Source organism: Mixophyes fleayi, chromosome 6, assembly GCF_038048845.1.
Source record: "Mixophyes fleayi isolate aMixFle1 chromosome 6, aMixFle1.hap1, whole genome shotgun sequence".
NCBI lineage: Eukaryota > Metazoa > Chordata > Amphibia > Anura > Limnodynastidae > Mixophyes > Mixophyes fleayi.
In genome coordinates this window covers 19,564,030-19,577,580 of record NC_134407.1, presented here as the reverse complement: position 1 = coordinate 19,577,580, position 13,551 = coordinate 19,564,030, and the positions used below count along the sequence as shown (strand labels likewise).

The 13,551-nt window shown below is 40.7% G+C and overlaps 1 protein-coding gene across 1 annotated transcript in view; it reads left to right on the top strand.

The window, feature by feature from the left end:
- CPN1 (carboxypeptidase N subunit 1) overlaps nucleotides 1-12,987 on the top strand; it is a 31,229-nt gene extending 18,242 nt beyond the window's left edge. The window contains exons 6-9 of the mRNA XM_075215967.1: nucleotides 4,039-4,178; nucleotides 8,481-8,580; nucleotides 8,652-8,770; nucleotides 10,374-12,987. Of these exons, the coding sequence (XP_075072068.1) occupies nucleotides 4,039-4,178; nucleotides 8,481-8,580; nucleotides 8,652-8,770; nucleotides 10,374-10,553 (539 nt within the window). The 3' untranslated portion in view covers nucleotides 10,554-12,987. The remainder of the gene's footprint in view (nucleotides 1-4,038; nucleotides 4,179-8,480; nucleotides 8,581-8,651; nucleotides 8,771-10,373) is intronic.
- The last annotated feature ends 564 nt before the right edge of the window (nucleotides 12,988-13,551 follow it).

Below are 13,551 nucleotides of genomic sequence, written 5' to 3'. Positions count from 1 at the left end.
ATTTTATAGACACAGCTGACTGTCCGGCATTGTAGCGTTTTGCGGCGCCTTATAAATAAACAATGTTGATGATGATTACTTTCTGTCAAATTAATTTCATTTTACAGCGTCTTGTGTTACAATTTCTTTTTTGTGTCACAATTATGTAACACAGTTAATTTAGTGACAACAAAACTGACTCTTTCCATTATTTTATTATTTGTTATTATTATTATTATTATTATATCTAATGTTGTTGTTGTTGTTGTTGTTGTTATTATTATTATTATTATTATTAACATTATTATTATTAACATTATTATTATTATTATTATTATTATTAACATTATTATTATTATTATTATCATCATCATCATCATCATCCTCTTAGACCTACCTCTGACCTGTGCTTTGTTTCGTCTCTGGTAACCACCTCTCACTCCCGCCTACAAGACTTCTCCCGTGCTGGTCCCAACTTATGGAATTCTCTACCACGATCAAACAGACTTTCCCACATCCTTCAAATCTTTAGACGCTCTTTGAAAACCCCTCTCTTTTTTTAGAGGTGACCTTATCCCCGATAACACTATTCACACTAATGCACCCTCACAACTGTCCTAATCTCCACTCTGAGCCACACTCGCTCCTCTTGTTTCAGCTGTGCCCTCTTCCACTTAGAATGTAAGCTCTCTAATGAGCAGGGTCCTCCATATCCTTTGTTTTCATGTCTGCGTTTATTTTATCTACCTTGTATGTCCCTGTTTTATGTATGTCCTGTTTTCTCTACTGTACGGCGCTGCGGAGCACTGTGGCGCCTTACAAATCTATGATAATAAGAATTATTTTTTTTTTTATTGCAAAAGCTTGACCAAGCTGATAATTGTGTTATAAGTATGAATTTGTGCTACAAAATAATGTTGTTGTCTATCTCCAAATTTTGCGCACCTAACAAAATTATTTCAGTGTGTATATAAGAGTTTTATTACCTGACATAGGGGCACATTTATCAATATTCACATAAAGTGAAAAGTAGTTTTCTATCCTTATCGCAATGATAAGGATTGAACTACTTCTCACATTTATGTACAGCCCTGCACAGAAACAGCAGTTCCGAAAAACTGCTGTTTCAGTGATAAAAAAAATCATACTTACCCCTCTCTTCGGAAGCGCTGTCTCCGGGTCTTCTCTTCACTCTTCAATTGCGCATGTCCAGTTCCAAGAACCCCTCTCTGTCTCTGCAACGATAGTTGCAGAGAGAGAGAGCTGTGAGTGACAGGGAGGGATCATGTGATCTCTCCACACATCATCATCATCATCATCATCATCATCATTTATTTATATAGCGCCACTAATTCCGCAGCGCTGTACAGAGAACTCATTCACATCAGTCCCTGCCCCATTGGAGCTCACAGTCTAAATTCCCTACTATAGACACACACTCACACACACACACAGACAGAGAATGTTTTTTCGGAACTTGTTAGATTGCGGCCAGGAGCAGTCACCATTCTGTTGTATGGTGACTGCTCGCAAAAACGATCTTTTTCTTAAATATGCCCCAAAATCTATTGGAACTTCATAATGTCGATAAATATGGAGAACACCTGCCGTGAAGTTAAGATTCAGAATCGCTCTATTTCTGATGCTTACGTTTTGTGCGGAATCCTAGAAACTACTGTAGACAAAACCCTCTATATAGAGCATTCTAAACGTTTATAGTTCTCATCCAGAACCTCTTGTAAGGGGCTCAGTCAGGACAAAAGATTACACCATAACTGTTCCAAAAAGCAGGATTTTGAGCAGGAAACAAAAGAAAATGAAGAACACATTTATCACAAAAGGACTTCACTAAACGTACTCGGTGTAGAGCCTTTAACTTGGCCGTGTGTGTAGATTTGACTGATCTACTGACACTAAGGAGTCTGACAATTTAGCGATACTGACACCTTACACTGGACACAATGCTTTGCAGTGATTATGTGTAAACATTGGAATTTTCACGTCTTCTGTGGATCTCGCCAGCGTCTTACCCTCAGAATACATCCAGAGCACTTTAACTTTTAACAAATTAACTATTTCACTTGTATGACTTTATCACTGATTACACGATTACATCCTCGCGCAATAAAAACCATGTTGGGAAGTCGATCAGAGAATTTCACCAACCCATTGTGGAGCATGTGCATTCAGTCTGGTTTTTAAGTAGTTGGAAAATACAATTTTAGTATTTAATGGATAATGAGGCCTGTTTTTCAAGAGAGCCCCAAAATCGCTTATCGTTGGGATAGAAAACCATTTATCCCAACAATATAAAAAATAAATAAACTTAAACCACTCTTCTTAGTACCCAGCTGCCCTGGCTCTTGTGTCCCGGAGGAGTAAGGGTTAACTTACTGCTTCACCGGGCCGGGCTTTGTAGTAACACATATGCATGAGTGGAACTGAAAGCCATGATTTGGGATTTCAGTTAATGTGGGGGAAAAAAATGTAAAAATAGATTTAAATTTATTTAAATTTTTTTTAAAATGCTTTATTCAAAGAATAACATTTTTTTTTAAATGATTTATATCCGTTATCACCACGTGGAGTGAGAGATAACAGAAGAGATGTTACGCCGGTAGCAGTACCTCCACGAATATGTGTCAAATAGTCTTCCCCATGCAACGATACGGGCAGCCGTCCGCTGGTCGGGTTTATAGGGCGAAACAGAAAAGGTCCCGCTTTCACCAACAATAGGTTCTGTTTCGTGAACAACAGCGCTGGGCCTACAACCCCGTGCTTCTATGTGGTCATGAGACTAGTCTTATAATCTACATTGCATTATCCTGTTATAATTCCCTTGCTGTTCTTCGCGGTCTGTGGCACCTCATCACTATTGCTTATTAGTACTATAAATTAAAAACATTTTTTTATTCATACCCATCCCCTAAGCCCAGTGGAAGCGGTCAGTCCTTCTATCAGTTATGTTCTATAGAAGGCGGCTTATCTACTCATGGGGAACTTGTGACATGTTGTGTCACAGGTTCCATAGTGGTTAACATGGCATAGTGGTTAACACTTCTGCCTCACAGCACTGTGGTCATGAGTTCGATTCCCGACCATGGCCTTATGTGTGTGGAGTTTGTACGTTCTCCCCGTGTGTGCGTGGGTTTCCTCCAGGTGCTCCGGTTTCCTCCCACACTCCAAAAACATACTGGTAGGTTAATTGTCTGCTTTCAAAATTGACCCTAGTCTGTCTGTGTGTGTGTATGTTAGAGAATTTAGTCTGTAAGCTCCAATGGGGCAGGGACTGATGTGAGTGAGTTCTCTGTACAGCGCTGCGGAATTAGTGGTGCTATAAAAATAACTGATGATGATGATATCTCAGTGATGTCACTAATAAATTGATAGGCTGAGTATTGATTTGTCTACAAGGTGGTAGCCTCCTATATGTGTAGGTAACAGGTAGACTCTAAACCATGGGATCATTGTGACTATTTGTTTCCTAAGTAGCACACATTTACCAGAATTGTTGTATGACTCCTACCAATGCAAAGTGGATACATCTTTGTTGCATTATTATCCCATTGCCCAATACTTGGTAGACTTGCTATGATTAGGTGTATTTTGCATCATTAGCAGCTCCTTATATTTCCCCCTAGAAACAATATATTTGTGGCACAAACATTTATTGTTTTATATGATTTTACTATGAGAATGTAAGATTGTGCCCATCCCGTTGTTTGGTGACTAGATGACAATAGGCTGCCAGTTAGCACTTCCTCCTGGTCCTCTAGATGACCACACCGACAATGATGGGGGAATTTTCCCAGATCTCGGTTTTCCAGGTCTAGTTGGATCAGATTTTAGTAATAGAGAAGTCCACACATACAATGTGGTCCTGATGTAGTTGGACATTATCAGATTCCTGGACCTGATCTACTTGTACATGGGCACATATATGGTGATGAGTAACTCGTGACTCTTACGGACAATCCTGCATGACAGGTATTTGTCTGTTTACTTAGTGCTCGTTTACTTCTGATTCAGTCCTGATTCTTTATTTTGTGACCACACCAGGTATGCAGGACTTCAATTACCTACATAAGAACTGTTTTGAAATAACGCTGGAGCTGAGCTGTCAGAAGTTTCCACGACAGGAAGAGCTGGAGAGAGAGTGGTACGGGAACCGCGAGGCTCTGGTCACATTCATGGAACAGGTAAATGTTTTACTATTCAGAGTGTAATAGGTTCTGCTGAATCTTAGCACCTGAGCAGGCACCTTAATTACACTTACTATGTGTTTCCATCTGTAAGGTGTTTATTAACTGGAGATTATTCTACATACATATATGATCCTGGAACAATACTTTGTGTTTTTACAAAGACAAAACTAATCATGCAGGGAATTGGTGTAGGCAAAAGATGCAGCTGCTTTGGGTGCAAGTTGTGTTGGGGAGTGCGGTCTGCATTGTATTTAAAGCACTGCACATTCAGCATTGTATGTCCCGCACTGCACGACCAGCACTGCACGTCCCCCGCTGCACGTCCCGCACTGCACATTCTGCATTGCACGTCCTGCACAGCACTTCCCGCACTGCACGCTCGGCACATCCTACACTGCACTTCCAGCACTGCACGTACATCCCGAACTGCATTTCCCGCACTGCACGCCCAGCACTGCACAGCCTGCACTACACGCCCAGCACTGCACATCCTGCACTGCACATCCCGCACTGCATGCCCAGCACTGCACGCTCAGCACATCCTGCACTGCACTTCCAGCACGGCACATCCCGCACTGCACGCCCAGCACCGTACATTCTGAACTGCACGCCCCACAATACACACCCAGCACTGCACATCCAGAACTGCACGTCCCGCACCGCACGTCCAGCACTGCATGTCCCGCACCGCACACCCAGCACTGCACTCCCAGCACTGCACATCTCGCACTGCACTCCCAGCACTAGACATCCAGCACTACACATCCTACACTGCATGTCCAACATTGCAGAACTCACTCTGCACCTCCAGTTTGCACTCACTCTTCCTTTCTTACAAATTCTCTTTTCCATGTTTCTTCAGTATGAATGTCGGCTGTTAAAAAAGTCAGCGATTAACATTAACGCCTCTGTAAAGCTGTAGCTGCAATATAACATGTAATAAAGATATAACTGCTGCATGGAGGGTGCAGCTGTCATGTGTCTCATCTATTAGAGTCTAACAACCATCTACAGTACAATGACACGTCCCCCTCTCTTCCTTTACACGAATACAAATACAATGTAGTGTCCGCTGTAAAGGGAAAATCATGTCCCTATTATCATTTCTCCAAAAGTTAAGAAACCACTAGTTCCGCAGACCCCCCCCCCCCCCCCCCCCCCCCCCCCCCCCCGCCCCAAATCACTGCCAGAGACATGTAGTTTCTTTCTGTGGAAATATAAGTAGCTTATTACCAGCAATTCAGGTGCTATAAACTGTGGAAACAACTGTGCTGGATTGGAAGGAAGCGCTTTCCATTAGCTCAATAAGCCCATTGGCAGAGCCTGTCTTCTGGATTAGTGGACCTGGACCAGAGGAATGTTTTCATAGGCCAACAATGATCCCATACAGATCCAATAGCAGCGACACTGATTAACAGCTATGTGGGTCAGAGAACATAGATTAAAGAGCACACATCACTTACACACAGTGGAGGCAGCCATTGTGAGCCGAACTCACCGAGCCTATCAATGCACTAGGAACTAAGGCACAAGGCTCTTAAATATTCTTTCTGGATACCTTTGAGAAATGTCAGTGACAAGTCCAGCTAAACTACAGTCATTCTGGTTACCAGAAAGCTGGATAATGATATTATAGTTCATACTTTTGCAATGTCTGATTAATCCCATCTTATAAAATGCAAGAAATAACGTCCATATGGTTCCTGTAAATGATCTGCTTTTCACTAACAGACCTTTAAGGATAAACATGTAAAATGCACCTGAAATAGGAGAGGAAATGGCCAGAGGAAGAGCGGAACACTGAGAGCACACATCGCTCACCCGGCTCGCTCGTGGCTCCATTAACTGGATACACTACACACTTTGTTGGCCGTCCAACTTCACAGTTCATATGGAGCTGGTGGGCAAACACAGAACAGACCAGGCTCAGTGATACATTTTGTTTTATAGACCCTAAAACTCTACAAACTTCACTGGTAACAGACATATGGTGGAAGAATGATGGTGTCTATGTTTTTTTCCCCAAGGCAGGAACTGTGGGTATTTAAGCACACAGTGCACTTTGTAAAGGATTAGCTGATGTATATATGTCGTGTTTAAAGCAACGTTCTTTGTGGTGGCACTTTGATTAGAAAATGATTACTCTGCTCCTCTATGGGGCAGGAGTGTACAGTTATTCCCTGTGTCTGTGAGCCCCCAGGCCAAATTATTTCCTCCTTTCAATTACACTATGTAGGTTTATTAGGCCGTCATTCTCCTCTGGGGACGTGTAGCTGTTTCTTCATGTAAAAAAGTGCATTTTTAAAAGGCCAGAGCTGCAGAGAGAAGTACATTTTTAAATGCCTACTTTTCAAAATTATATATGTTTTATATGTGTAAAGTGCGTGTTATCTATTCCTCCCCTAAAGTCTACACCCGTTAATACTGTAGCTTTTCTTCTTCAGTCTCAGTATGTTGTTAATTTCTCTGTGCCTCAGTACATTGGAGTTTACATGATAGATAATTAGTGGTAGTATTCTCTATAACAGAGGTGCTCAACTTATGCATTGGGGTGACAGAATCTCAGATAATGCACTATATTCACACGGCTCTGGTTGAAAAGGAAGAGCTGCGTGCACCTAATAGTAGTCCACGCAGCATTGCCCATGTATATTATGGGGATAGGAAGATTTGGAGAGCAGCCGAGTACGGTCTAAAATTATAGCCACACCCCCATGCATGCTGGTCATGCCCACTAGTGGCGTGGTGTGGAAACCCCCCTCTACAAATCCTGTGTTTGCCCCTGAGTACCGAGGACCACTGCTGTAGGTAGCCTGAGAGTCAAATCCTAAGGTGGTAACAAGCCCAAAGTTGGTGAAGTGTACTGGGAGCTGGCCAGGAACATCTTAACGAAGAAAGGAGCCTGTTTCTGCTACAGCTAAGACCTCGCCAAAACCCCTGTCTTCAAGCAGCTAATCCAGAGGTATACAGACACTGGAGTGTACTGGGATATTTCTGTACATGCAGACACGTATTCACCAACATTTAAATGTATATTGCATCATATTGCATCTTGTTCTTTTTTTATTTTCCATCATTCCTGCACCTTTTGTTACAGGAATGAATTAGAAAAAAAAACCAAGATTCAAATACATGTACTGTGCTTTATGAAACACCTAATACAGCCACAATATGCAAAGTTAAATAGCTCCAGTATCATAGGGAAAAAGCCAAGTATAGCACAGTTAGCAATAAGCCATAATAAGAGTTATAAAAGGGCATCTATAAGTTGTTACAAAGCAATAACACAGTATGATTATGTTTATCATGTACAAGTTCTCATCTCTCAGGCAAAAACAGCCAATACAGTAATTATCATTGAATATATGGAGACATTTCCTCTGTGGCAATAACTGGTGACATTAACCACTTCCTCCTGGTGATGGAACAGGTTTAATGACCGTACCCCAAGCTGAATGATACAATAGGTGCCAACTAACATAACTCAGGCTATTCCAATCCATTGTGATTTATCCTCAAGCAGCTGGTGAGTGCAGAGACTGGTAACTTTGTATCTACTCAAATATACACAAAATATATTAAATGCTACAGTGACATAAGAGGTATTTTACACAGTATAACACCTCTCCCCCTAACAAGGGAGACACAAGAAGCCAGTAATAAGACTGCTAGGTAAAAATAATACATTTTCCGCTAAAACCAAGTATATTATCTGTGATGAACTCCTATAGTGCAGGGGCTGGCTGGCAAGTTTTAGCCTGGGGGACTCGACTCAGAAGCCTATTAGGAGCATTTTATAGAAAAAAACCTGCAGGTAGCCCAATGACCCAGCCAAGGTAGCCCACTAGGGGACTGGCCGGGGGGCAGATCCCTCCCCCCCCCCAATCCAGCCAGCCCCTGGGAGATGTACAAGCTGTATTGATCTTCTGGCCTGAAGAATACTCGAGGAGGTGGCAATACTAGTGCACGTTCTGCATTTTTCTCTTCTAATTAAAAACCTCTAAGTAAAAGCAAATATCACTAAATGTACTAAGCGAGAGCTAGAGTAGATAAAAGCTAGTCAGGGGATTTCAGTAGCAAAGATCAGTTCCTATAGTAAAAAAAACTATAAAGTATTAAAACTAGGTGTACGCGGGTTTTCTAAACAGATTAGCAGGATGTGGAACTCCCGTAAGTACCTGGTGATTGGTGGACACCTGAAACAAGAGATCCGTTGTTCGGAAAGGATCAGTGTGAAGCCAACGTGACCATGTAACAACAACGAGTTCAATTATTTCTTGTTCCATTTCTGTCTAGGTTCACAAAGGTATTAAAGGAATGGTGACAGATGAAAATAATAACGGCATAGCCAACGCCGTGATCTCGGTTGCCGGCATCGGTCATAACATTTTGTCTGGTAAGTTCTGCTCAGACACTTTCATGTCCCTTATTACAACCCATGTTATAGTAATTATTTCTTTCATACAGGTGAAGGAGGGGATTATTTCCGGTTATTGTTACCGGATACTTACACCGTAACGGCATCAGTGAACGGTTACTTTACAAAGACCTCAACGGTAACGGTTGGTTCAGAAGCAGCCACAGTGGTAAGTATTGCTGTATGTTTAGGCCTGCTGAGTCCTGTAGTTCAACAACAGCAGGAGGGAGATAAATTGGCTACCTCCGGTCTAGGCGCTGTTCCACAATTTAAATACAGAAGATGATATAGCGCTGATATATCACTACAAAGTTAACTATGTAAGAAGTTCATTCTAGTTTTGTGTGTTTAAAAAAAATGTTTTTAAACATTTAGAAACAGCTTGAAATCTCCCCTGAAGTTACCTATGGTGCTAGTACTTATTTATTTTTGTAACAAAATGTATCAATTAATCTACAGTATATACATACATATGTCTTATAAACAAAAAACCTTGGTTTCTCTTTTGCACAGCTTTCCCACTGATTTCACTCCCAGCAGCCATTGCAGAGTTTTTGTATCACAATAGCGTTTAGACCATGTGACATCACTTCGGATCTCGATAGATTTAAGCCGCCTATATATATATATGTGAAGGCAGCTTAGTGCTGAGTGGCCATATCCGTGCCCAGTTTCACTACACAGGTGCGCTACCAAATTGGACAGACCAAGCCATTCGCCAGATATGGCTGATATTGATCACATGTTGGTGGTCCTTGTGGTACCACCACGCACCCTGTCTGTGAAACGGGCTGTCTCACTGCAAAACTAGATCTGCCCAAAATATCACCGCTAAGAATATGGTCCAGAAATCTAAGGCGACAGCACTGTCAAGAATAGAAACTAAAATGAGAATTGTTTTAAAACAATACTCCCTTCCAACCTACACACACCTACTCCCTCGAAATCTGCAACCCTTGACGTAACTCTATTCTTGGAAATAGTTTTTTAGGAAAACTCACAAAAAACACAAACTGATCTTAGTAATATCTGGGGGAAAATGTATCAAGCTGAGAGTTTACCGGCGGGTTTGAAAAGTGGAGATGTTGGCTATAGCAACTAATCAGATTCTAGCTGTCATTTTGTAGAATGTACTGAATAAATGATAGCTAGAATCTGATTGGTTTTTCAAACCCGCCGGAAAACTCTCAGCGTGATACATTTACCCCTAGGTGTGCAGAGAAGAGGAAAAATATAGAGACACAATGTACAAAAGTCACATAAAAATCCAACCTCCTACCACTTTTGTAATTACACAATTCATTAAAGACTTTTAAGTTTTCCCCTTACAATTAGCTTAATTTACGGCTTAAAATAATATTGATTGGGTACATATAAATTACACATGACACTTTTTGTATTTAAAGATTTACTTTACATTTTGCAAAATGCACCTATAAACGCGCTTCTCCACAGGAGTACAACTGGGAGACACAAAACACGTCATGCTAAAAGCATATTACAACAACTGATCTCCGCCAGCTAAGAACTGGTGCAAAAATAAATTTTCCGGTGGGTTTGAAAAGTGAAGATGTTGCCTTTAGCAACCAATCAGATTCTGTCATTTTGTAGAATGTACTAAATAAATGATAGCTAGAATCTGATTGGTTTTTCAAACCCGCCAGAAAACTCTCAGCTTGATACATTTACCCCTGGTGTCTGTGTTACGGAATATGAATTCTGTTCATACAAATTTAATCTATGTCATATTTTTGTTTTGTTTTAACCTGCAGCTTAATTTCGAGTTGAAAAGGGAAAAATCGTCATCAAGTTCCAAGGAAAAATTATCATCGGGTTCAAAGGAAAAATTATCATCGGGTTCAAAGGAGAAATTGGCTTCCAGAAATCTCAACTCCAAGAACCAAATACGGAAGGTCGTTCCAAGGGCGGCAGACAGGAGGAAGGGGAGATGAAGCGTTACACAGTTATTAATGCGGGTGACAAGGTCGTCACCCGAAACGTGGCACACAATTTATAATTCCGTAACTTAAAAGGACTTAAAGAGCCAGTAGACAAAATTAATATGTAAGAAAGGAAAAAAAAAGTCTAATATCTTGCAGTATTAAAGTAAGTATTTTGTAACATGTTGTGTATTTAAGAAGAAATATTAAATAATAGGTTTATAGATCTGTTAAATAATAATATGAGGAGAGAAATTATTGTACCACTGATATTTTGTATCCGTTGTCAGAGCTCTTTTAATTACAAAGATTACAAATTGTGTCAGGTTATGAAACAGCAGAGAATTATATTTGTGTTCAGTATCGCCTTGGAGAAGTCATAGTAATGTGGACAACCGATTACTGATCACAAGATCCAGTGTATCAACGATCCACATAGAAACACCAGAATAGGGTTGTACTAAGGGCCCTTACCCACCGGTAAGTACAGAGGACATGTGTGAACGGATATAATGGGTATCCGATAACCATTTCCTATCGTATACATTTGCAAGTGTGTCCACAACGCAAACAATATGGAGCATTCGCCATTTTTCTTTCCAATAGCGGATTTATTCCTACATGACTATTGAAATCAATGGGAAAGCTCCGTACATAAATAATTTTAAAAACGAGCAGCGTGTGTTCCCCACACCAGAAATCCCTCAACCAGCCCCAGAGTGTGGGTCCTGGAGTCTCTATGGGGGTAAGGGAGGAGCAAAAGGGAGGTAACGGGGTAATGAGGAATACCGGTGGTAATCGTATCACCGATGCTGAAAAATACAACAGGCTTTATTCCTACAAAAAAAATTTGAAATGTGAGAAACCAAACTAAAAATCTTGTTCAGCGATGGAACAATGTCCCTCCAATCCTGCAGTGTGTGTGCACTCAGGACCGGCAGTGTCCATAGATCTCTATGTGCATCGCGTGTGCAGAGTCACACTGCGTTTTCTCACATTTCGGATTTCCTTTGTAGGAATAAAGCCATACTTGCTAAATTTGCTAAAGTTCCGGGAGCAGTGGGCATGATAGGAGCGGGGCTCCAAAATTTGTGACATTTTGGCCCCGTCCCCGTGAGGTAAGGATTGCATCATTTGACAACAGGGGGCGGGGCAAACGCCGCGATTCCCGGTGAATCGCTGTGTTTTGGACCTAATTCTGCCCACTTCACTAGGAATGCGGGAGATTGCCACACTCTCGCGAAATGCAGGAGTCTCCCGGACATTCCGGGAGAGTTGGCAAGTATGAATAAACCTTGTCGTATTTTTCAGCATCGATAATACATACCCAACCCGAGGAAAACTGGGACCTGTTTAGTGGGCCATTTTTCCACCTCAGTGGTCCCAGTTTAAAGGCAAAGGGTCACTAAGACCCCTGTCCATTATACCACTATAGTATATATTGTTAAATAACACACATACTTTATTTTACAAATATGTGCAATTAAATAAAAACTCCCAAAATACTCGTAATTTATATTTTTAAAACATCTTCTTTATTTGTAATCCAATTGAATTTTGCTTAATTGGAATCCCCTGCAATCTTCTAATTGCAATTCAATTAAATCTTTTTAATTTTGTAATCCATTAGAAAATGTCCCTAATTTGTAATCCACATGAATAAAAATCCACAGAATAACTTCATTGAATTCACCGGGAATCCCTTTAGTTGCTTAGCCAATAACAAGCAGTTTTCTGTACTAGCCAGAATGTGATTGGCTTGCTGTCCATGGACTACCTGTTTTGATCACATACAGAAGAGAGTAATTTAATCTATACTGATGCAAGGTGAAAAGAACAAAAAAAATCTGGGGAGCTTATTCGTGTCAATGGTCCATTCATTTCAGTGGCGCATAACCCCATTAGAATGAAAGAGAGGTTGAAATGAATAGGCCATTGACATACATGGGGAAAATACAGCATTTGTTAGTATCCCCTTATAGAGATGAATGGACTTTTCCAAGTGACATGTTCTGAATGCCCTGAAATGGATCAACCAGTGTTCAAAAGAATGTAACGCAAAGACATATATGAGCACAGATGGGTGTGAACACATAGCATAGAATGTTGGTTTTTACATGTGATTGCAGCGTTTAAAAGCCAGTGGGTAAGGGCCATAAGAGTGTGTGCTGTATTATGCAGTTATTAGTTAATGCACCTTTAATAATTGTGCATACTGCTGTACAATACACCAATACTGCCCCCAGATGAGTGCTGACCACTTGATTACATAGGTTTATATAGATCTGCTCCAGAAAGATATGTCTTTAAATGGTATCTATAAATTACCCTACAAACCTCCAGGTCTCGTCATAGAACTATCACACTTTTTATGTTTGTCACAGAAATGCCACAATTCACAATACATTCCTTATGTGTATAAATAAAAGTATATATTGTTTATTTACCTTTGCGTTTGGACTGTTTTCAATTTAGAGGTTATATAAGTCTTCATAACAATACATAAAATATGAGAAAAGGTAGGTATTAAGGGCCTGGTTCATCTTCGGACGTTAGTCCATTTGCGTGGCATATCTTGCGGGAAATAGCTCTGCGCATGCGCCGGAACGGAGTTACGCCAATGAACGCAAATCCACGCAATTCATGTCCGAACGCAACTGACACTTACAAATGCCTATAATGTGAAGCGTGGAACGAGTGTGAGAAGGGGCAGATGGATGTAAGCAATGTACAGTATGGACGCGCTAATGCCATTGCGGCTGATTTCAAGTTCAGGGCATATAGAACGTAGGTGTTTTTTAGACGTATCATTCGCACCAGCTACAGGTCAGGTGTAAGTGCCGACTGATAGTGATGACTACATCTATGATGTCAGAAGATGTGTCTGCAAATAGGAGAAAGTATAAAAGAGTAAATTATGTACAGTACGCATTAAGAATATCCTGATTTATGTGTTTAATGTAAAAAACAAAAAAACAAACAAAACCTTTTTATAGGGTATATGTTTATA